We start from the raw sequence: 24,443 nt of genomic DNA, 5'->3' as shown, positions 1-24,443 counted from the left end.
AGGGACCCTGATGTGGACCTCTACCCCAGGACCCTGGGATCACGACCTGAGCTGAAGACAGACACTTAACGAATGAGCCACCCAGGTGCCCCAAGATTTTTCATTCAACAGAATTTGTTTGACCATAGCCCAGCCAAGAGCCATTACCACCACCCACCTACAGGGATATGGGAATAGCCCAAAGAAAGAGCACGTGTTGTTACTGTGAGCGCATTCTGAACAGGGCCACAACGAGCAACGGAGGGCAGCGCGATACAGAGGACGACGCTGAAACTGATCAAGAGAAAGATACAACCCACAGCTAAGCCTCCGAAATTGCTTCTTCGAAGCCACAATTGCCAAATAATCCCCATGGAGGACATAAAGCAGCTCCCTTCCTAGAGCCCTTGTGAGGGACTCCCAGCTCATCTGTCAGCAGAATTCCTGCAAACAAAGATAAGACACGTCGGCACTGCTCCCTTCCTCCGTGGCAGGTCCCGGAGAGGCCCCTCAGAATCCCCCTTGACACAGCTGTCAGGCTGAGGAAGGGCCAGCCTACCTCCTGGCCCCAAAGAGGAGAGGCACGTTCTTGCTGCTTCAAAGATGTGCCTCTAGTAAAATTACAGAACCACTGCTGAAAGATCACTTCTCCTTTTTTTCTTTTTAAAATCGGCTCCATGCCCAGCATGGAGCCCAACACAGGACTTGAACTCACAACCCTGAGATCAAGACCTGAGCTGAGGTCAAGAGTTAGATGCTTCACCAAATGAGTCGCCCCTTGAAAGATGACTTCTCAGTTGGCCTTTCCTGACTCCCAGGCAAGAAGAAGAGTGGGGCCACAGGACAGTCAAAGGGCATCATCATGGGTTACTCTAAAGGAATCCCAGTGATGACTCAAGGGCCGACATCAAAGAAAGGGACAGTCAAAGCCCCCACATGATGAAAAAGTTTCAGAAATAGGGAGTTGTGACAGCTACACAGCACTGTGAATGTACTTAATACCACTGAATTGTATGCTGATAAATTGTTAAAATAGTAAATTGCATGTTATATGTATTTTACCCCAATTTTTTAAATTGAGGGAACTCAAAAACCAAACCAAACCACAGCCTTCAGGGAGGTGCAGGAGGCCGTGGGAACCTCCCACAGAGTTACATGGAACCTACAGCCGGACAGTTCCCACATGCCTCACCGCTCTGTTTGCAAAGAGAATGCGTCCCCCCTAGGAGGCAGCTGGAGAAGAACTGGGGGTTGGAGCCAGGGGTCTGGCTTTGCATCCTGGCTCCCCCTTAGTGAGTACTTTTGGCAAGTCGCTTAGTTCCTCTGTACCCCGGTTCGTCATCTGAAAACACAGGCATCATAATCTACTCCTGACTGTGTCATTACGGAGAACAGATACTTTATTTAAAATAAATGCTTTGAGCAGAGTGCTGCAGGCACTTGAGAGGGTCCCATAAATGCTAGCTGTGGCTGTTGCTCAAATTTGCCCCTTCTTGTTAGCCACATTTTTCCCAGAGGAAGAAATAACTGTGTTCCAGGATGGTGGCTCCCGTGGCTCCTTTCCTTTCCCCGGACAGGTGCAGCAGGCCTCAGGCTCCCAGCCCTCTCTGCCCACCTAGAAGGGACTGGAAAGGGGCGTGCATCTCTCAGAGCCACCCTGAAGCAGGAGGGGAGCTTGGACCCTGACACAGGTGCCCAGGAAGACAGGAGCCCTTGAGCACATCAGCCAGGCCCTGGCCACCCACCCTTGGCACTGACTCAGCTTATAGGAGGCGGGCAAGTCCCTGGCTATGTTCCTAGGAGCTCTCCAGAAGATTCCGTGGCTGTTACATCGCTGGTCTCTTAGTCCTTCTTTATTTACAACTGTGCTGGGCTCTAAAATTCCAACAATCAGCTCAGCCTGGTTCAGCTTCCTATATTGAAGCTGAACCGTTTAATGTGTTGTTGAATCCCATACATTCAGAGCCGAAAGAACCGGAAGGCTCAGCTCTTCCCTTCTCATTCCACAGGTGACAGCAGGACACCCAGAGGGCCTGAGTGACCTGCTCAAGGACACACTAGGTTAGCAGCAGCTGGGCTGAGACCGGAAGAAATCCTGAGACTGCTGGGTCTGGGATACTCTGACTCTTGGCGGTGCAATAAAGACAAGCGGATAAACCTAAGATGAGCTCTGACCTCTGTGAGGCAGCAGTATTAAGTCAGCGTCTCTATCCGGCCTCATCCCTACAACCCTGACCACGGGACCCGTGCACAGCAGAGGGGACTGCAGGAAGCACCCTAACTAAGCCACTGTTTTTCCACCAGCGAAGGACCCACGCTCAGGAAGGGGAGAAGAGTGCAAAGACATATATTTTTGAAGATTTTACTTATTTATTTGAGAGAAAGAGAAAGAGCACGAGCAGAGAAGGGGCAGAGGGAGAGACAGAGAATCCCAAGCAGACTGATGCTGAACATGGAGCTGGATGTGGGGCTCGATCTCATGGCCTTGAGATCATGACCTGAGCCAAAACCAAGAGTCAGGTACTTACCCACCTGAGCCGCCTAGGTGCTCAGAACATATTTAATGTAAGTTTAGCAGGAAAGCAGATGGAAACATGTCAGGGTTTCATAATACCAACAATAGAAAGGAAAGGTGCTCCCCATTGCTGAGCTGTTGGCATGGGGAGAAGACAGAGTGCCCGAGTTGGACATCGGGGGGCGAAGAGTAGAGCGGTTTCAAGGAGCTGTGCCTCTGAGCCAGATAAACAAAGCTGTCTTCATCTCAGTTTCCGCTCTCCTACCCCTTCTGTAAATGACGGCCAAAGGCCAGTAGTGGCTGCACAGGAGTGTAGAAAGTGGGTCCTAATCCAAAGGGAAGGAAGGAGGGACATGCTGAGACTGGTCCTCACCCCTCCCACTGGTACTACCTGACTCAGCTAGCCCCAAACACAGCGTCAGGGGCCACCGTGTACTCTGATTACCAACAGCAGTAACAGCAACAACATAAGCAAATGAGGGTTACCTCGGCAGGTGGGCAAAGGGTGACGTCCCAGCATGATTTTGTGAAGGTTATGCCACTAAAACAGAGGCAGGGCGAGACCCACGTACATGGGGAGGTTGTCAAGGACGGCCCGTGTTTAAGGGCAGATGTAAACCTCACAGTTAATCGAAGGAGAGACGGCTGCAAGTTAAAAAGCAGCATTCCTGCTGGAGGAAACATGATGCTGGAAGTGTTGTATAACCTGCTGGCTCAAAAATGCCTCTCTCTCTTGGACATAAACTCTGGGTTTTTTTTTTTTTCTTCCTTCCTTTCTTTTTTTTTTTTTTTAGAGAGAGAGTACCAGGAGAGTTGGTGGGGGGGGGGGGAACAGAGACAGCGGGGGAGAGAGAATCTCAAGCAGACTCCAGGCCCAGGCCAGAGCCCGATGCAGGACTTGATCCTACAACCCTGAGATCATGACCTGTGCCGAAACCAAGAGTTGGACGGACACGTAATTGACTGAGCCACCCAGGTGCCCCTTTTTTCCTTTTAAAACACATTTCTTTAGTTTGCTTTCTTGGCAGGTAAAATAATCTCTACAGAGCCATGGCTCCGTGGGGGAGAAAGAAATTCAATTTTCTGCGATTTCACAGAGGCCTTGAGCAGACCTCCTTGAGCAGGGGGTGTGCTCCTTTGTTAGGGTTCTAGGCAGCAGCCTAGCCTAGCGATTGCATGTTCGGGACAGCACGTGAGGGAGGGGATGGGGCAGGGATGAAGGGAGGGAGGTTTCTGACAGGCCTGCCCAGGCACATCTTCCATGACTTGTAAGATCTTCCTCCCTCTTTGTTATGGGCTGAATTGTGTCCTCCCCAAAATTGTATGTTCGGGTTCTGACCCCCCCATACCTCTGAATGGGACTATTTTTGGAGATGAAGCCTTTAAAGAGGTGATTAGGGCAAAATAAGGTCATATGGGTGGGCCCCAATCCAATATGCTGGGTGTCCTTATAAGAAGAGGTTAGGACACAGACGCACACAGGGAAGACGTAAAGGAAAGGTGGCCATCTATGAGCCAAGGAGAGAGGCTCCAGAAGAAACCAACCCTGCTGACACTTTGATGTCAGACTCCCAGCCTCTAGGCTTGTGAGAAAATAAACTAGCTGCGGAAGCCCCAGAAGTCTGTGGGACTTCATTACGGCAGCCCTACCAACCTAATACCTTCCCTCCCCCCCACCCCCGGGACAGTTGGGCTGGTCACTTCCCCCACAAACATCTGTCTTCTCTCTTTGCTCCCAACCCTTGCTTCTGCATGATTTCCAGAGCAACTGTCTGGCTTTGGAAAAACACAAACAAGAACTTTTTTGCTGTTTCATAAAGCTCAGCTGGGAAATGTCAAAGAAAAAAAGAAAATGTCACCAAAACAGCCTTCTACTTCCATCCGCCCTCACTGTCAGGACACGCCTGGGCTCCACCAGGATTAGTGTAGGTGTGGGGCGTGTGCCAGGGGAGAGAGAAAAGTGCACGCCCAGCATTCCTCTGCCTTTCACTGGGGTTTTGTAGGGCAGTGCAGAAAGGCCTATCATCTTTAAATAAACAACCATTCCCATGGACATACCCTAGACAGCCACAGGTTATTGCCGTACCTTCTGATTGGTCTACATTTTGCAAAGAGGAGGCCAGTGGACTTTACAGGTTGCTGTTTTGAATGGTTATCTAAGATTCACTTTCAGGGCTATCTTTTCTTAGCTTACTTTACCCACTTCTGGTCTTATGGAAGTAACTCCCTGACTTATAAGGCAGGACCAAGGTAAAGATGCTGATCCTATCACTGAATGGCATGCAGTTTTAATTATTATAATTATAATTATTTTTTAGTTTTGGGGTCTTTCTTTTGACATGCAGTTGTAAAAAAAACAAACCAACCTGATAGGGGGAAAGAGGGAGTAAAATAAGAGATTACCTGTAATTACCCAATAGTCTCTGGTTGTTTCTGATATATCAAGGTTAGGGTATTCCAGCGCTAAAACAAACAAGAAACACACCAAGTTACTTTCACAAGTTTTATATGCAAATATTATTAAGGAAAATGGACACAGGTGACAAAATATCGAACAGCTAAATTCAGCTTTAACATTCTCGGGGAACTCCAGGGCATGCAGGCCAAAACTATCTTGCTGTTCTGAAAAGTGAAATACTCAGTAAAGGGCTAACTTTCAGATGAAGAGTTTTCTAGGGTTTGTGAACTTCTGTTCTATTTTTTTTCCATCAAAAGATTCCTAAGTGGAATGTCTTCATTATCAAGACTCACAGCTAGAACCTGTCTTAACTCTAGCTTTCTTTGTGAAAATTACCTAACCATCACTAGTGTTTTTAGGAAAAATCATCTCTTGAATGGATTTTTCCAATGTTGAGGACTAAGTGTATTATTAGCCAAATGTTTGTGACAAACAGTCCCATATTTTTGCAGGTATGGTGACCATAAGAGTTAATTCATAGGAAGGGTTTAGTGCAATACCTGACACATAGTAAGTGCTCAATAAATCTTAGTTGCTGTTATTATCAGAGTATCAAGAGGAAAGAAAATAAATTCTTCACATGCTGCCATGTGACATAATGAAAGCCATCTTTCATGAGATCATCTTTTCCATAAAATCCAGAGTCATCTTTCCTTACTACATGGAAATTCACAAAAGCCTGCCATTAAACATTCAAAAAAAAAATTTCTTAGTGGCTACTGTGTGCTAGGTACATCCACACACATCATTTTATTTATTTACAGTATCAAATGTAACCACAGAAGGAAACAGAAGCAATCTTGCTAATATGTGTTTAAATGAAAGCTTGACCAGTGACCTTGAGAAATGTATTAACAATTAAATTTAACAGCACCCATCTTGACTTCCTTTGGCTACCGAGTAAGTGTTTGGGTACAAAATGTAGGCTGCATTGTCTTCGGAGGCTATGCCCGCTGCATGGTAATGAGGATTACGTAACTGAAGCATCAGAGGAAGACAGGCGGCAGGACTGACTATGGGGACTTGATCCAGTGAAGTCACATTGCTGATTGCATATGAGTTGCATTATGATATCTGCAGCCAGGGCCAGGGCCGAAGACTATTTGCTGATGGCACAAGTGGGGGAAACGATCGCAACCCAGATTGCCATGAGGACAGACGCCCTACGGGGCAGTTACTGTGAGTTCAAAAGCGGACTGCTTGGGTTCAAACCCCAGGTTCCATATCTCATTAGCTATGTGAGAGTGAGCATCTTGTGAACCTCTTGGAACCTCGGTTTTCTCCTTTGCGAGGTGGGGCTCATCTGGTACTATCTTACAGGGCGCTTTGTGAGGATTCGATGACGTAAGATACCTGAAGGGTAAAGGCACCAAGCGAGTGCTTACTTCCAGTGTGCAATAAACTTGTCATCAATTCAATCCCCATTTATCACCAATTCCAGTTATTTTATGATAAAAGGGTTAGTCTGTGCCCCGAACAATAGATGCTCCTTAAATGGGGACAGGACCCGGGGGTAGCAGGGGAAAGGCAGCGCCCCCGCGTGGTGGGGACATACTCACGTTCGGCAATGGTGAGCGGCGGGTAGGTGAGGTAGAATCCGACCAGCTCAGCCGACAGCTGGCGGAGGAGGCTGCTGGCGACCGTGCCGTTGAGGAAGGAGCTCCGATTGCCCACCACGTACACCAGGGTGACTGTCTGGGAGGCGTTGGATGTGCTCACAATCTGAATCGACACAGGAGGAAAGGGGAACGAGACATGCCACATCAGATGAGGGTCTGTTTTGTGGAGGCCATGGGAGAAGTTCAAGCAGAAGTTGAGGGGAGAAATGAAAGGGAGGTGAAAAAGAGCAAGAAAGAGACAAGAATAACAACTCTCGTTGTTGACGGATTGCTCGCTGCGTGCCGGGCACCGTGCTAAGGGCATGTGGTCTCATTCAGTCCTCACCACAGCCCTATGAGGTGTCTCCAGTTAGGACTCCGTTTTACAGAGGAGGAAACTGAGGCCCAGAATGATCAAGAGACTTGCTCACGATCACACAGATAATAAGTGATGTAGCCAGAATTCGAACCTAGGCGGTCTGAGTTCAGGTTTTAAGCAGGTGTGCGTATCTTTTCCAAGGCCTAAATAGCCTCAGGTTACTTTTATGGTTCTGAAAATACAAAATAGAGCATAGAAATGTTACATCTGAGAGGGCTTAACTGCTCAGAGAAAGCCTGAGTTAAATTCTGGGGGCATCTTTAAGTTTCTACACGGCTGATCACCATACTTAGCGAACAGACGGTGATTAAACCTGATTCCAAAAGGAATTCAGAAATATAAAATAGCCTTTTTAGAGAGTGATTACATTTCCTGTGACCTATTAAATTCAATATAGAATATGTAACTATTACTATGAGATGGTGTGGTTTTCTTCTCGAATTTTGTCTCAGTTTTTTAGTTACTGGAAAATGCGGTTTTCTGGGTCAATGTATGGACAAAAATATCCCACAGATGAGATTTGAAAAACAGATGCAGTAGGAAGTCATTCGATTGGGTGCGACAGTGTGGGCCTCTGTACTGCCGTCTATACCTCCCCCTTCCAGATTCACCCACCACCCACCCACCCTCGTTTTGTTCCGCACCCCCCGAGGCAGACCCTTGTGGACCACCTCAGTGGGCTCCTTTCCCTCCGGCTTCAGCTAAAAGGAGCTCGGGAAGTTGTGGGACAGTGGGAGGAGAGTGAGGTCCGGGAATTGGTGTCCCTCCCCACAGCATGGCTCCTGTAGGGCAGCTCTGGCTTCCCATAACTGCTCCCTCCCCTCGCCCCATCAGGCCCCAACACTTACAGCCGAGGGTACTGGACTCGCCCTGTGGTTTCCCAAGAGCCTGCCCACACTGCTGCAAAGGGTCCCTTTTATTAGACTTTCTTCAAATTATCTTCATCTGAGTGTGCCCTCTCTTCCTGTAGGGAGCTGTCCTGTCTTTCCTAGACTTTGTGCATTCAGACATAAATATCCCTGTAACTTTCCTTTAAATCGTTATTTTGAAGAAGACTGTCAAGAATAGCTTCTTCACATTATTTCGCACTTTCCCCCATAAGTGGAAGTTGCTAGTTAACTCTTTAACACAGAGCCTATCATCCCATGATTTAGGGTACACCACTGCCAGTCAACTTTCTCTCTCCTCTCTGAAAGAATTTTTGGGAATGGGGTTGAGCCACAGGTTTTCATGCCTGTTTCCCAGGGTAACAAAAAAGAAAGGTGCTTCTTTCTGAACAATCCAAAAGACCTCTCCGTACTGCCACCTAAAAAAACAGTAACTACAATAACTTTTCAACCATTACCTCTAGCGTGAACATTTTATTTTTTGCTTTTCAACAAAACTGAATCTCACTGGATCCCAAAGAAGCCTGTATGGATATAGGTATGGATACCTCTACACATACTGCACTCGATCAGGTAAATTGTGGCAAAATACACATGAATTTTATCCGGTTAACCACTTGAGCGTTCGCTCAGCGGCATGAAGCACATTCACGGTGTTGTGCAACCATCACCACCACCATCTCCAGAACTCTGTCATCTTCCCGAACTGAAACTCTGTACCTATTAAACAACTCTCCATTTCTTCCTCTCCCCAACCCCTGAAAACCACCATTCTATTTTGTGTCTCTATTAATTCGACAAAACTAAACACCTTTTATAAGTGGAATCCTATAGTATTTGTCCCTTTGTGACTGGCTTATTTCTCTCTGCATAATGTCTTCCAGGTTCGTTCATGTTGTAGCCTGGGTCAGCATTTCCTTCCCTTTTAGAGATGAAGAATGTTCCATTGTTATGTACATAGCACATTTCTTGTCCACTCATCTGTGGATGGACACCAGGGTTGCTTCCACCTTTTGGCTAATGTGAATAATGTTGCTATGAACATCGGTGTACAAATATCTTTTCAAGACCCTGCTTTCAATTCTTTGGGGTATATACTCAGCAACAGAATTGCTAGATCATGTTTGATTTTTTAAGGAACCATCATACCATTTTGCATAGAGCTACACCATTTGAGAAGTTCACCAGCAGCGCACAGGTTCCGGTTTGTCCACATTCTTACTCACACTTGTTAGTCTCTTTTTTATAAAAGCCGTCCTGATAGATGCGAAGTGGCACACAGAGTGGTTTTGGTTTGCATTTCCCTCACGTACAGCATCTTTTTCATGTGCTTATTGATCATCCCTAGATCTTCTTTGGAGAAATGTCTATTGAAGCTCTTTGTTCATTTCTTTATGGGACTGTTTTTATGTTTTTAAGTTGTACCAGTTCTTTATATATTCTAGATATTAACCCCCTATCCTATATATGATTGGCAAATATTTTCTCCCATTCTGTGGGTTGCCTTTTGATCATTAATTGTGGCCTTTGATCCAAAGAAGTGTTTAATTTTGGTGAAGTCCAATTTATCTATGTTTTCTTTTGTTGCCTATACTTTTGGTGTCCTATCCAGGAAAAATCATAGCCAAACTCAATACCATGAAGTTTTCTCCTCTATTTTCTTCTAAGAGTCCTATGGTTCTGGCTCTCATGTTTAGGTCTTTGAACCACTTTGAAGTTAATTTGTGTATATGGTGTTAGATAAGGTCCAATTACATTCTTTTGTTTGTGGATATCCAGTTTACCAATGCCATTAGTTGAAAAGACTGTCCTTCCCCATTGAGTGGTCTTGGCACCCTTGTCAAAAATCATTTGACCACATATGCAAAGGTCTATTTTTGCATTCTCTCTTCTGTTTCATTCGTCTATATGTCTGTGTTTATGCCAGTACCACACAGTCTTATTATTGTAGCTCTGTAGTAAGTTTTGAAATCAGAAAGCATGAAACCTCCAACCGTGCTTTTCTTTTTCAAGATTGTTTTGGCTATTCATGGTTCCTTGAGATTCCATACGAAGTCTAGGATAGATTTTTCTATTTCTGCAAAAAAAATTCACTGAGATTTTGATAGGGATTGCACAGAATCTGTAGATTGCTCTTGGCAGTACTGACCTCTTAACAAAATCAAGTCTTCCAGTTCATGAGCACGGACTGTCCTTTTTTTTTTTTTTTTTGGTTTTTTTTAATTTTNTTAATATTCTCATTTTTTTTTTTATAGCTAAGAAAAATGTGACCAATCTTGGTGGTTACTTAACACTAGCTTCATCAATAAGAGGTTCAAAGGCCTGAGACCAAGGTCATCTTAGCGTTCCCTGAAAATCCTGCCCTGTCCCCAGCAGAAGCACCCCCTAAAGGGGGTACTTTCCTACTACCCCTTTACGCTTAGGCTCCTGTGCCTTCTGACCTTATCTCTTACTTCCCACTCGCTCATGCCACAATTCATTTAGCTAATTAGACCTAAAAAAGACTGGTAGAATGGAAGGCTGTCGTTCTACCTACCCAGAATCTATTCTCCTTTCTTCTAGGACAGCACCACAATTTCCTCGGGTAAACACCTCTTCTCTCCAACTGGGTTCATGTGCTTTGTTTGGGTGGGGCTGCCCCACCCAAGCTCTAGAAGTGGGGGTAGTCAGGCCTAGTTGATTGGGACATTTGATTTCCTTGGCCACAGTTACTGCTCCAGAAATTGGCACACAAGCCAAGTGGGTCCAATGAGAGCTGATCCCCAGATTTTACTGGAAGGCCACCAAAAAAGGCATTTTGGTTTCATAAGACTGTGAGCAATAAGGATGAGACAAACCTGGAGGTGCCAGGGGCCACCCCACTGGGCCTGAAGATGATGCAAACCCAGGGCAAGGCCGAGAGATAAAGAGAGAATTTCTGGAAGAAATCATATAAGTACTTGAATCAAATTGGGCCTGAAGGAAATATGCTGTGAACCTTTCAGTTATAGGAGCCAATTACTTCTTTTTGCTTGATTCTGTCATTCACAAACAAAAAGGTCCTAATTGAGTCTACTGCAGTCTAGCCCCTAATACCAATGCTATACAAGTTTTTTTTAAAAAAACCATATACACATATCAATGACTCTCTGAACAAATTAGGTATTTATGTGGTCCAGAAAGAATCCAAGGTGCCCTCCAAATTATACTTGATACATTAAATAGAAAGTTATTAATTATAAAACCAGGTCCTACAACAAGCCCAGGGGGATGGTTAGCACGTAGTTACATATATGCATGATACAGGGGCCTAGAGGGTTCCAAAATCCAGGCAACAAATTGGTTCTGGGCTTCCTGTCAGCCATGGCAAAAAGCAAAACAGGGCAAATGAAACAATTCGCCCAATTATCCATTCATTTCAAGAGCTGCTGAAGGGGTGCCTGGGTGGCTCAGTTGGTTAAGCGACTGCCTTCGGCTCAGGTCATGGTTCCAGGGTCCTGGGATTGCGCCCCGCATTGGGCTCCCTGCTCGGTGGGGAGCCCGCTTCTCCTTCTCCCTCTGCCTGCCTCTCCCTGTGCTTGTGCTCTCTCTCTCTCTGTCAGATAAATAAAATCTTAAAAAAAAAAAAGCTGCAGAAACGTTCAAGAACATCTAAAATCTATTTAGATGCAGTTTTCAGGTTGTCTGTTATAGTCTTTTCCAAGGAAACTTTGTTACTTGCTTTCAAAGTTTCATCTCCTGGCCCATGACTATCATGTAACACAGAGAGTGTTCTTAAGGCCAGAGGCAGCTTATTTATCTTGGGGTCCCTCCCAGTGCCTGATGAATGGCAGGTGCTCAATGGGTCTGTGCTTCTTGAATACAATCAGAGTATGCTCCGCCGCCAAGCCCTAACTAGAATCATGCACCTGTGAGGATCACAAATCCAATCAGAAAGAAAAAGATCTCCCACAAGGGAGCTGAGTCATACCTCTTACATAAATCTTATGTTTGTGACACGTTTTTAGATCTTAATCTAATATGAACCGAATCATAATGAGATACTTCCATATAGACTGTGGATAAATCTAGAAAAGGAAAGCTGTTCATTCAAATTAAATTGTGTGCTTTCTACATCATACTGGCTTTGCTGATAATTCACTTACGCTAAACGTCAATTTCAAAACCACTGGGTTTAATTGCAAAAGATTTAGTTCAGTGAAAACAGAGACATTGGGTTATACAGTTAATCAGAGAAATTTGGGGGCTGGATGAATATCATTAAAAAGCATCTGTCTTGGGGTGCCTGGGTGGCTCAGTCAATTGAGCATCCCAACTCTTGATCTTAGCTCAGGTCTTGATCTCAGCATCGAGTTCAAACCCCACGCTGGGCTCCATGCTGGGTGTGGAGCTTACTTAAAAAAAAAAAAAAAGCAACTGTTTTTAGTGGGATGTTAGTTATGTAATTGCAGAAAAGTGGGTCTGAGAAAAGCTTTTGGTGGCATGTCTACTGTAAGTCTAGGAAACTGAAATATAGTAAACCAGGAGTGGGATTTTCCCAGGAAAAATTCATGTGTTTGCCAAAAGTTCCATAGTATAGCATAGTGGATAAGATTATCAGCTGTGGCTCAAGTCCTTGTTTCCTTCTTTACCAACCAAGTGACTTTCTGGAAGTTTCTTAGCCTCTATCTCAGTTCCATCTTCTGTGAAATGGTGATAATACCTCGAAAGGATGTCTTGAGTATTGCGTGGCAAAATATTTCTAAAACACATAGCACCCTCCTGGCATATGGTGAGCCCCAAATATAAAAGGTGTGTGTGTGTGTTTGTTTAAACTAAGGTGATGGTTCCTGTGGATGTCTAGAAAATAACTCAAAGCAAATCACAGGGTAGGCAAATCTTGATGAGTTAGCTGTTCAGAATTGACTCATTTTATGAGACATTTGATTCATTTTATGAGACTGTATCTTATATGGTATATCTAGTTTAATTTTTAAAATAGTAAATATATTGGGGCGTCTGGGTGGCTCAGTCGGTTAAACGTCTGACTCTTGATTTCGGCTCAGGTGATGATCTCAGGGTCATGAGATCGAGCCCTGCATCCGGTTCTGCAATGGACCCGGGGCCTTCTTGGGATTTTCTCTCCCTGTCCCTCTGCCCTTTCCCCCTGACTTTGTCTAAACAAACAAATAATACAAAATAAAGCAAAATAGCAAATGTACTGGGAAGGCCAGAGGAAGTTTCACATGGGAAAATAAGTATAAAATCCCAAACCATAGCAGCTATATAGCAAAACAGCATCCCTCCCATCATGGCCACACCACAGCTTCGAAACAGGAGACCAAGTCACTTCTTGCCAACATTTGCATTATGCTTGGCCTCTGTCAACCACACAGGTAAAGTTACCTGAATCGTCAGATTGCTTTTGGTATTCAGCACTTTCCTCTCAGCATCCTGGAAGGCCTTCTGCAGCCTCTGCTCCATCGTCTGAGCGAACTTGCAGGACTGGATGTTGTCGGACTGGCTCACGAACTGCAGCACTAGAAGGAGAGTAATAAATCAGCACTCGCCGAAGTTGTGTGTCTCATTCCCTGGACTCCACAGCAGTCATCATATAAAACAGCATGATTTTACATCCGTGAAATCAGGCAAATAAGGACAGACAAGGTTTGGCTGTAATGTTGGAAGTGGCTCTTAAAATGATTTGTGATAGAGAAGAATTAAAAGCATGATCAAACCTGAGATTCCCTCTAATGCAAAGGATTGTGTGACCATGTGGTTGGATTCTGCGGACATCTGCTCCAAGAATGATAAAAAACAATCAAAGAGAGATCATCATGCCTTCTCTTTCTTTGGAGGGGGGAAAGAAGTCAATTGACCTGCATCACTAAGTTGATCAAGTCTTTCAATTTCAATGGTTTCTCCACTCTTGTGGTCTATCAACCACCTGATCAGAATCATGAGGGAGCTTGAGAGGAAGATTCCAAGGCCTAAGCTCAGAGATTCTGATTTGGGGGCATCTGGAACGTGTTGCTCCAAAGCATAGACGCTATGAATGCAGCTCTTACCAGTATCCACTGGTAATACAGAAAAAAAAAAATTAAAAATATGGTGCGTTTGCTTATAAAGTACTAATTAAATGACTTGAGAAGGAAGGCTCCCGCAAAGGACTATTTCTAATAAATCCAGGGTTGGGAGTTTACGTTTATGAGCAGGGAACAGGGACAGTTGATTAGTAGAGGCTTTGAGGAAGGTGCACAGGACCTTAAGGGAAGCTAGCCCTGGAGTGTGTAAACAGGTGTCCTCTTGATACTGCCCCCGATCCCGGAATGGACAGGAATCCTTTCTTTCTGAGGTACTTGCCTGTTCTCAGCTGGAGGTAGCCTGCGGGCTGGGTATTCCACGGGGAGGCAAGGACAGCCACCGACTGCAAGTTTGGGGTATGTTGTTTCAGATCTGCCGTGACGTTGCTGACCCCATAGACGCCCAGCATTTCGATCACGACAGCCGGCAAGTACACCAGCCTCCCTTTGGTAGCATAATAACCAACTGTGACGTTATGAGAATGTTCCAGAATGTCCACCTACAAAACAAACAGACCCACAGAACTCAGCGTTTATTCCCACGGTACTTTAAGTTCTTCTTGGTGTCTCTTAGAGCCACAACTGTTCTGTTATTTAGCAGGGCTGGGGAATAAGATGTTCTCATTCAACAAATATTCTAATAATCCTATAAAGCATATATGGATTGGCAAGTCTCAAAATATCAGAATACAACAAAATACAATTTATTTCCAACCTACATGGAATAGAATTAAATCTGTGGGGGTTTTCTTGACTCCTTAAATGCCTCAGTGTAATTCCATGAGCACCAATGGTCACCCAAGAAGGCAGAGAGGAGATGGCAGGCAAAAGAGATTTCCAGAGACAGAATGCTGGGAAAAACAGCTTTATTATAGTTCCCATCATTTATGAAAATTAAAAGGCAGAGATGATAGACGAAGTGGGGGCTTCTTCAGGACAGGGATTAGGTAGTAAATGAGGTGAACTTCTCTTTCTAAAAGCTAAGAGAAGGACTGTTTGGACTTCACTCCATTCCTGGCTTGTAAATTGGTTCAAGGCCGAGGAGAGGGTGTGGATGGGCTATGAAGAGTCTCTCTTAAAACGGAGTCCTCAGACACACTGATACACTGAGTTCTTTCTGACCTAACTGGAAGATTCTGAGGCTTTAGATTTTATTCTTATTCTGTTTTCCTTTCTTAGTGGTTTTTTAAAAAGATTTATTTCTTTGAGAGAGAGAGTGAGAGCATGCAAGTGGGGGGAGGGGCAGAGGGAGAGAATCTCAAGCAGACTCCTTGCTGAGCTCAGAGTCTGAGGGGGTGGGGGCTGGATCCCAGGACCCTGAGATCATGACCTGAGGTGAAACCAAGAGTCAGATGCTCAACTGACTAAGCCACCCAGGCACCCCTGCTTTCTTAGTGTTTTGTATTAACAGTTCAGGGTGCTTTTAATACACGCCCCCCCCACCCCACCACACCCACCACATCTAATTCTTGCATTTCTATTGGTAATGTCATGTGTACTTGTCAAAGAAACCAGCAACAGGCTACGTGTGCCTCTGCCCCCTCCACACTGTGTGTTCTCGGCCTCTTTGGGACCTAAAGGTGGTGTTCAAGAAGACAGTACGTGGAACAAGAGAAACTTCTGGGTGGAACAAGGACACAGTGTTAAACAACAGCAGATCACCCCCTAAGAAAGTGACTCCCACTCCAATCCTAACAATCTCCAGGAGCAAGTCTCAGTTTGGGGATTATTTATTTTTAGCACCTCTCTAATGCTGGCTAATCATATTTTTAAACAAAGAGACACCAGGGACATCAGCCTTAGAGCCTTCCTCAAGCAACAATGTCTAGCTTGAAATTACCAAGTTGTTACCATTATTCTCATTTTTATGATTACCTTTTATTTGTGGTAAAAGACCCAATTTCTAGTCATGGCAGTAATATCAAACATCCTTTCAAAAGTTTTTAAAAAATGGGCCAATTTTTTAAAAATGAATTCATAACTAATCATCACAGTGGTCTGCGATGATATGCAGAAAAGGTCAACACTGAAAGTAGTTTGTGAACAAGTGAAGTTTGGTGAAAATTACCTGTCAGGTGACCAAATAGAAATACTCACATTTTCAACTTTCAAGTAAAGTTTCTGGTGCAGAAACCACAGATGCTTTTCACAAAATGCATTTCTTTCTTTCTTTTTTTCTCTCAGAATTATATAAAAGGGATTGACAGGGACGCCTGGGTGGCTCGGTCAGTTGAACATCTGACTTTTGGTTTCAGCGCAGGTCATGATCTCAGGGTCGTGGGATCGAGTCCCATGTCGAGCTCCAGGTTCAGCACAGAGTCTGCTTGAGATTCTCTCCCTCTCCCTCTGCTCCTTCTCACCACCCGCCCCCCCATCAAAAAAAGAGATTGACAATGACCAATAAACTATGTAACAAACCTCATTCCTAGTCCTCGATGTGGTCATGGAGACCACAAAGCTGAATGCAGCTGCAGGACAAGCCTCAGAGGAAAGAAGCCACAGCAATATTTTTAAGTGGTGTAAAGGGTTGTCCACCAACTGCCAATCACATTTAGGGCTTTAAAACTTGGAATCAATCCAAGCAAGGGTAAAGCAAGGCTTCCATCACTGGTGGGATATGCCGTGGAAATCAGCTGGCAGTTGTTAAATAGTACTTGGCATTAACGTGCTGGGGGGAAAAATGTTTATTTCCTTGTCTGCTGCTGGCTCTTGAAGCAAAGTTGGACTCAATTTACAATAATTTTTAAATGTCCAGAAATAAATCACTATTCACAATGCTGAGGAAGATAAAGGGAAAAGCAATGGACAGTTTCTTGAGAATTAGACTCACAATATTAAATACTTTCCCTAAACGATGGGATAATGGGACAATTTAAAACAGTATATCCAGGCTTGAAAAAAAAAATAGACATAAGACAATTAACGTCCATTTTTCCATCTCAAAATTTGACCTTTTTCTCTTCAGTCATCACACGTTAGCGATTTGCCAAAATGAAGGAAGATGCTACTTCTGACAAGTATGATTACGGTACCCAGGGAGGAGGGAAACAATCTAGACATACTCTGAGCCCAAGAGGAAGATGTGGATGGTTTAGTCTAATTACAAAAGCGAGGGGCTTACGTGAGCCGAGATGTCATTCTGGTGGAAAGCCTTGCGCAATGCTTGGGTGAGCCCTTTGGCTAGATTGAACTTCAAGGTTTCACTGATCTGCGCTCTCCTCTGGGTCAGAAAGAGAACTGTAGGAGCAAACAGAAGCACAGTAGTCAGGGTAAGGCAGCAGACCCCCTAATTACTGAGCTCCCCTCTCCTCTCCACCCTCCACCTCCTGCAAGTTCTGAATAAAGCTGGGGAGTGCAGGTCCAACCAATGAGAGCCGTGGGCGGGGGTAGTAGCTCTGTTGGTCCCACTCAAATCCCAAGAAGGGAGGCCCTTGTATTTGTGTGACCCTAGAGGAGAGAGAGCAAATATGCTGGCTGCACCTCATTTCTGACCAGCGCTGCCTTTGCGTTTGAAAACTGGGTTCAGCAGTGCCTGGCCCTGATGGGTCTGCAAGAAAATGCATGCAAGAAAATTCCTGCAACCGCATTCCCTGACAGCCTGCTGAGGTGCAGGCCCTGAGTGAGGTCCTGTAGCCTAAGACACCCCTGAATCAGGAAGGTGCAGCCCCCCCACCCCACAAGTGGGACAGAGAGTAGGATGGAGACCCGGAGTGGACAATAGGCGCCTGTGATTGAATGTGACAGGCACTGTTTGAAGGGAAGTTTCTGATGCTGTCAAAGGCCTTAGGAGGAACATCCAGCCCGGACTTGGGCAAGGGGGTAGGGTTCAGGGAAGGTTTCCTGAAACTTCTGCTGAGTCCTGAAGGATAACGGGGAATGAGGTAGGCCCAGGGGAGAAGGACTGCCCCCACTTGCTCCCAGCAGAGAGAAGACCAAGTGCAAAGGCGCAGCGGTGAGAAGCGAAGCCTCTCAGTCTATATGTTTAGGCGTGGTCCTGTGGGCGACGGGAAGTGAAGGGTTTTAAGCAAAGGCATACATTTCACAGAGTTCCGTTGCCTACAGACTGGAGAACAGATTGGAGGGGGGGCTAGTCTAAGGCAGAGAGATAAATTTGGTTGTTGTTGCAGAAATTGAGGTGGGTGATGACAGGGTGAAACCAGGGACGTGGAAGTGGAGAGAAGGGGTATTCAAGGAGTTAGAACTGAAGGGCACCGGTAGTTGACCAGGTGTGGCTGGGGTGACGGGGGGTGATACAGAAGGTGGAGGGAGAATGTTCCAGACTTCTGCATCTAGGTGGTTGGGGTGGCCTGCCTCTCAGAGGAGGGGGAGTGGAAAACCAGATGGTATAATTTCTTGAGAAATAGAAAGCGATACTGTACTTTCTGCTATGCCTAGTTTCACAATTTCCCATTTTAGAATAGGGTACGTCTCAAGATATAATTTCATTTAATCCTTTGTGGGGTGAAGAGGAAGGCGGGACTCGAGCATTCAGCATTGGCATGCTCTTTCAAATAATATGTCTAATGCTTTTTATAGCACACACTGCCACACTGTTAAAAGCACCCTATGCCTTCCTGCCCTGCTTGGCTGCAACTGGGAGGTGGGGGCTCAAGATAGCAGACACCACCCAACTTTCTCAAGGCCTCCTTTTCAACATCAAAAGAAATCCTGGGCACCCTCATCATGCAGCTGTACTTTTACTATCTGCCGGCGGAGAAAATACGTAACAAAAGCCTTTCTGAATTCTGTAGTGCTTCCAAGATGGAGTATTTTACTAACCATTCGTCATTCACGTGAGACGTCACCGGTATGTTCTACAGGCGAAACTTGCTACATGTTCGTTTGCTCAGACCCCCTGGCAGAAATGGTTTCCCGGGGGCCTCTGATATCACGACTGATCCCGGGACTAGACTCTGTGTCACATAAAGCCCCCCCCCCCCCCCCCCNCCCCCGTCACTTAGGATAAGGACCAGGGGTTTTCAGCCTCAGCACTGTGACATTTGGGGCTGGATCATCCTTTGCTGTAGGACCGTCCTGGGCCCTGTGGGGTGTTTAGCTGTATCCTGGTCTCTGTCTCATTACATGCCATTAGCACCCTCCCTACCCTCCAAGTCACGGATGCCCCAAAACGTCTCCAGACATGGCCAAATGCCTTCTGGGGGAGAAGGAGCAAAATGGTCCCTGCTTGAGAACCACTCATCTCAAAGAAATCCAGTAACTCTGCTACATCTCTGAAACCAGGATGTGCTCACTGCTTTCAAGTCAGACCAGGACAGTGGACTCTCACCTGTCTTCACCAGGAGCTTACTGGACATCTGACATTCCAGGTTGGATGCCGTTTTGCCGGTGGTGACCACGGCAGTCGACGCAGCGGGAAGAGCAGTGTCTGTATTTCCTGCCGGCACAGGCGGCAAGCGGGTGGCCCTCACTGGGGCGGTGATGGACGTCAAGGCTGCTGTGATCGTCAGCGGGCGTGCGGTGGACGCCCTGGGCACGTCCGGGTGGGTGGGGTTCGGGAGGCCCGTGTGCATGGCTTGTGGTTTCCTGGGGACGTATGTTGTGGACAGCAGGCCAGAGGCGGTGCCTGTGTTCCCTTGCATGGCTGTATGAGCACTCACGGTATGTGCCGTTCTTGAAAACATGTAGGTTGGTGTGAATGAGAAGGCCGGATGCACTGCCCCTGCTGTCGTCTTTGGCGCTGCGTTGTTTGTGGCATTTTTAGCTAGAGCAGTGGTCCAACTGCTCTTGACTAATCCTGAGGCCATGGCTGAAGGGCTGCTGCCCGTGCCCTTGGCGACCAGGGCTGCAGACAGCGCCAGCGGACTTGATTTCCCCAGGATCGACGTGGCTGCTGCTGCTGCTGTTGGTTCCGCCTTGGACGACACTGAGGGGTCCGCTGCAAAGAGAAAAAAAAGCAAAGTCTGTCATTGGTCCACAGGGCACATGTCACTTGTCGTGGTGATGGACGGATGTAACTTATGGGTTTGCTGGCGTGAAAAGTCTCTGTGCTCTGGAATTGAGGCAAAACGGCTCTAGGTTCATTAAGTCAATTACCCATAGTGAGAATGCCACTTACAGAAACATATGTTTGGCAGTAAGGACATTTAAATTCTGAACACAGATCTTCCTCACCTTACGATGGGGTTGCGTCGTAATAAACCCGTCACAAGTTGAAAATATCATAAATCAAAAATGCACGTAAGACACCTAACCTACCAAAAGCATAGCTCAGCCCAGCCCACCTTAACCCGGCTCACAATACCCACCTTAGCCTGCAGGTGGGCAAAATCACCTAACACAAGCCTAGTTTATAATAAAGTGTTGAATATCTCATGTAATATGTTGAATACTGAAAGTGAAAGAATAGTTGTGTGGGTACAGGATGGTCGTAATTGTACCCTTGTTGACCCTCGTGGTCGCCTGGCCGACTGGAAGCTCTGACTTGCTGCCCTGCCTGGCATCACCAGAGAGGATCATACCAACTTATTTCTAGCCTGGGAGAAGAGCTCAATTCAAGGTCTGAAGTATGAGTCCTACTGAACGCGTATTGCTTTTGCGCTGTTACAACGCTGGAAAACTGTAAGTCGAACCACTGTAAGTTGGAGACCGACTGTACTTTCAAAGAACTCAAGTCAGCGGAGGACCAAGGACATGACTATGCGGGGCTGCTAACTCGTTCACCGTCCTCAAAGTGTGCTCCCGCTGCTTCTAAGCAAAGCCGGGTGTCTGTGTTGAACTTGACGACCCTCTGTCCACAGACGCAGTCATACCTGTTTTGGGGGTACCGGGAAACAAACTACCTGCATGAGTGGCTGCACCCGACCATTTGTCGGGGCGCTGAGAAGCCAGCAGCACTTTGGACGGGGTCCTGAGTATGGCCCTGGGTGACAGAGGAGATTCATCCGTGGAGTGGTATCTCAAGAGACTCTGGAATGGTGGAGAAGCACCTAGCACAGGAGATGGAGAGACGTCCCTGGAAATGGAGAGGCTCGTATCCATTCCATCTGCAAGCACTTGGTGCAAGCTGGCCGTGGAAGTCAGACTCGGAGAGGCTGGCAGAAGGGCACGTGTTGGAGGCACAGGCAGCTGCAGACGGGGATGAGACGCAGCACGTTGGCTTGCGGTTGGGTTCTCTTCAACCTCAGCTGTTTGGAAGTCTCTGGAATAGTTACTGGTTATGGACACGACATCTGTATGGCTTCCAACCATGGTAACCTCTGACCGCTGAATGGGCTGGTTGGTGCTTGCACGAAGGACTGGAAGCTGAATGCTAAAGCCTTCTGTAGTCACAAAAAGCCCAGCAGTAGCTCTGAAATCTGAAGATTTTATTGTGTTGGCAGCTGAAGTGGAACCACTGGGAGGAGGAGCTGAAGCTGAATGAGTTTCCCAACTGGTGGAGTTAATTGCGTGCCCATTTAAATCATAATTTGTTTGTTGCAGCAAGCCAGATATCATTGGCTCTATGGAGAGGGACCCAGTTTCCATGGAAAGAGAACTCCAGAAAACATCTGTGGTTGCTGGCTTTTTCACATGCCTTGTTGTTGAGAAATCATAGACCTCAGCGGCGGAGGGAAATGCCATCACCTGTTGGGAAGTTGGCAACTCAGAGTGGTCTACCACAGCTGTATGAGCCTCTGGTTTGATGTTGGACAAGCTGGGGGGTGGCGAAAGAGTCTGGGTGCTTCGTACGGAGGACAGGGAAGGGTGAGCTGATTCTAAAGGAAGGTTTGTTCTTAGTGTTGTAATGAAAAAAGAGGAAGTATGATCTGTGCTGGAATCAGAGGTGAAGCCATTTACAGTGTGAAGACTTGGAGTCTCTTTACTTGGAAGGGTCTGGGGAGCAACTGTCAAATTTGCCTTTTCGTTTTTCTTTAAAACAGCTGTCACGCTATCTTCTTCCTGCAGGGGAAATGCCCAAGTCGTAGAAAGAAGATCGGGAGATTTACTTGAGAGGGGGAGGTCTGTAGCTGCAGCAGGAGGGGATCCGTTGGTGCCCCCTTCTTGAGGACTTGACATTTGGGGCCCAGTGGATGGGGAGCCATGATTCTGTGCCAGCTGGGGGAAAGTGGGCACAGAGGGCAAGTCTGCTGCTGTGCTTTTCCATGCCCTGGAAAGGATGGTTTGCCCTCTGCTGGCAGTGGGGAGAGGCAGAGGAAAAGGTACCAACGAGGAAGCCGTGTGTTTTGCGGAAAGGACGGGCCCTTGGGAATTCTCTGGAGCCGCTGACGAATGCATTGGGTGAGCGAGGTCATTTGCAGTAGCAGCGGCTAGCTTTCTGCTGGTCATTTCCTCTGCCACTGATTTTGCAGTCTGGAAAAGTGAAGACACAGCCTCCTGGGTCACTGTTGCCGCTGCTGCACTCTTCGAAGTTGGCAAAGACGACCCACTGTGCACTCCCTCAGCCACCCCAGCTTCGACTGGCTGGGTGGATGTAGGACTTGAAGCCACTTCCGACACGGACCATGAGGGAGGTCCATCTGGAAGCCAAGGAAGACTTCCAGGCACTAGGGGAAGGGGAGGCAGATGGGTCAGTTCTGCCATGGAGCTCAAAAACTCAGGTGTGGGGGGGCCTGCAGAGTAGGGACCTGCTGTGGGGGGCAGCTTGGGCTGCTGCATTGTTGAGGATCCAGAAAAACCTATATGAGGGATGCCTATCAAATCCTGGGCATTTTTGGACGGAGTGTGGTTCATGTCATCAGCAAATGGGTTTGGGGAATTAGCTACGCTCTGACTTGAAGAGGAGCCAGGTGGAGCTCTTTGGGGGAAGAAAGCCACTTGGGTGGGTTGTTCGACTGGTTTAGAAAAGATGATGGAATGAGGTGAGTCAGGAGCCAATGAAGAGGATGAAGGTGGAGGGAGAAACGGGAGCATGTCTGGTCTTGGGGAATGTTGTGTTGAAATGGAAGGAGTCCCTACCCATGCTGGCTGAGATGGGATCATGGAGAATGAGGGAAGCATGCTGGTGTGAGGCAAACCTGACACGGAGGCTGCGTCTTTTCCCCCTTGAGGTCTCTGCTGGGCCACAGACTCTGTGGAATCCTTGGAAGGCTCGAGGGAGGCGCTATGGCCGCTTCCTTGGTAAGGGGAGGAAGAGAAGTCCCCGTGAGCCCTAGCTCTGCGGTGTGCCTTGGGCAGAGATGTTCGGGGGAACTGCAGCGTGCTAGTGTTGTCAGGGGACGGTCCTAGCACATTCTGGATTCTGGCCACTGCCGAGGAAGACTGGACTTCTGAGAAAGGCCATGTTGTTGAAACCGGTAACACTTTCCCATGAGGAAATGACTCCGGCGTCGGGCTGACTGTTATCTGTAGACTGTCTATTCCTGTGAAACAAAATACCACATGGTCAGGCATCAGCTGATCATCAACGTCTGCTGTGGGAGGTCCTGGAGGGAAGGGGTGGGCAAGGCAGGCCCCGCTCCCATCTCACAGAGCTGCAGCCCCAGCACAGAAGATCCCTAAACGTATTCAGACAATGACGTAACTACACAGAAGCAAATGCAGCAGCTACCCTATGGGGCAGGGATAGTGAGCAACAGCCTCTGATGAAGTGATATTTGAGCAAAGATACAGAAGATATCTATGTAACTTAAATCTTTTTTTCTGTACCATCTACAAGGTTTGGACTGTGAAACTCACAACCTAGAAAATCGAAGATCAATGTGACTACCTGCCATGGCCTATGACGCCAAAATAAACCTCATGCAAGAACCCAAAATGCAAAATGAAAGGACTCTGTATCTGGGTGGAAATGTGTTTTTAGGACCTAAGTCTTCTCCAGGCAAGTAACTGAGATTGTCCGTGCTTGGAAAGACGGCGCCAGTGACATCTTTCTCTCTGAAAGATACACTATTCACATCCAACCAAGGACTAGAGATGCCTCACAAGATCCAGGGTCACTATAAGCACCTACAGAGAAATCAGACTATCGGCACCAGCATTTCCTGTGTAAAGCTGCAGGCAGAAAGGCAAGGACAGAAGGGCACAAAATGGTGAGCTCCACAGGAAAGGAGGCAAGAACATAACTGGGTAGAGAGCTGGAAATGTGCTCGGGAAGAGAAACAATCCTGCTTGACGATTGTCTGGGCCCCCTTTCCGTGGTTCTGCTGTGTTGATGGTGTTCATGACTCCAGAGGTGGTCAAGTGCCCTTTAGTCATATTTTAAATTAAAAATAAAAAAGAAAAGGTGCTTCTAGAGCTTTCTCCATTATTACATAAAAACGTTAGAACTATCTGATAGAAACGAGCCAAAGGGAGTTGAAGTTAGGAAATCTGGTTTGAAGTGGAGTGGGGTGGGGAGGTGAAGATGGGTGAAGTACAGAAGCAAAATTGTGTTTTAGAACAAGCATTCTGACAGAACAGACTGAAAAGGGGTGGGAGTGGATGACAGGAGAGACCAGAAGGAAACCACCCCCACCCCTGACGGCGGTCCAGACATGGGATGACTAGAAAGTTGTGAAAAGGAGTTGAGCCATGGTAGAGGGCTGGAATAGATCATCCTTGATGATCCCTTTCAATTCCCAGATAATCTAGTCTGTTAAATATGTTTGTGTGTGTGTATATATATATATACACTTTTTTTAATGGCT

General features: G+C 46.6%; 1 protein-coding gene across 1 annotated transcript in view; it reads right to left on the bottom strand.

The window, feature by feature from the left end:
- KIAA1549L (KIAA1549 like) overlaps nt 1–24,443 on the bottom strand; it is a 266,547-nt gene that overhangs the window by 101,473 nt on the left and 140,631 nt on the right. The window contains exons 2-8 of the mRNA XM_034645358.1: nt 22,833–23,177; nt 19,145–19,753; nt 16,979–17,094; nt 14,138–14,357; nt 13,181–13,314; nt 6,512–6,674; nt 4,898–4,957 (exon numbers count right to left, since the gene is read on the bottom strand). Coding sequence (XP_034501249.1) covers nt 4,898–4,957; nt 6,512–6,674; nt 13,181–13,314; nt 14,138–14,357; nt 16,979–17,094; nt 19,145–19,622 — 1,171 coding nt within the window. The 5' untranslated portion in view covers nt 19,623–19,753; nt 22,833–23,177. The remainder of the gene's footprint in view (nt 1–4,897; nt 4,958–6,511; nt 6,675–13,180; nt 13,315–14,137; nt 14,358–16,978; nt 17,095–19,144; nt 19,754–22,832; nt 23,178–24,443) is intronic.

This window comes from Ailuropoda melanoleuca, chromosome 16 (genome assembly GCF_002007445.2).
Source record: "Ailuropoda melanoleuca isolate Jingjing chromosome 16, ASM200744v2, whole genome shotgun sequence".
Taxonomy (NCBI): domain Eukaryota; kingdom Metazoa; phylum Chordata; class Mammalia; order Carnivora; family Ursidae; genus Ailuropoda; species Ailuropoda melanoleuca.
The sequence above is the reverse complement of the archived record's forward strand: the minus strand, read 5'-3'. Positions and strand labels throughout refer to the sequence as shown.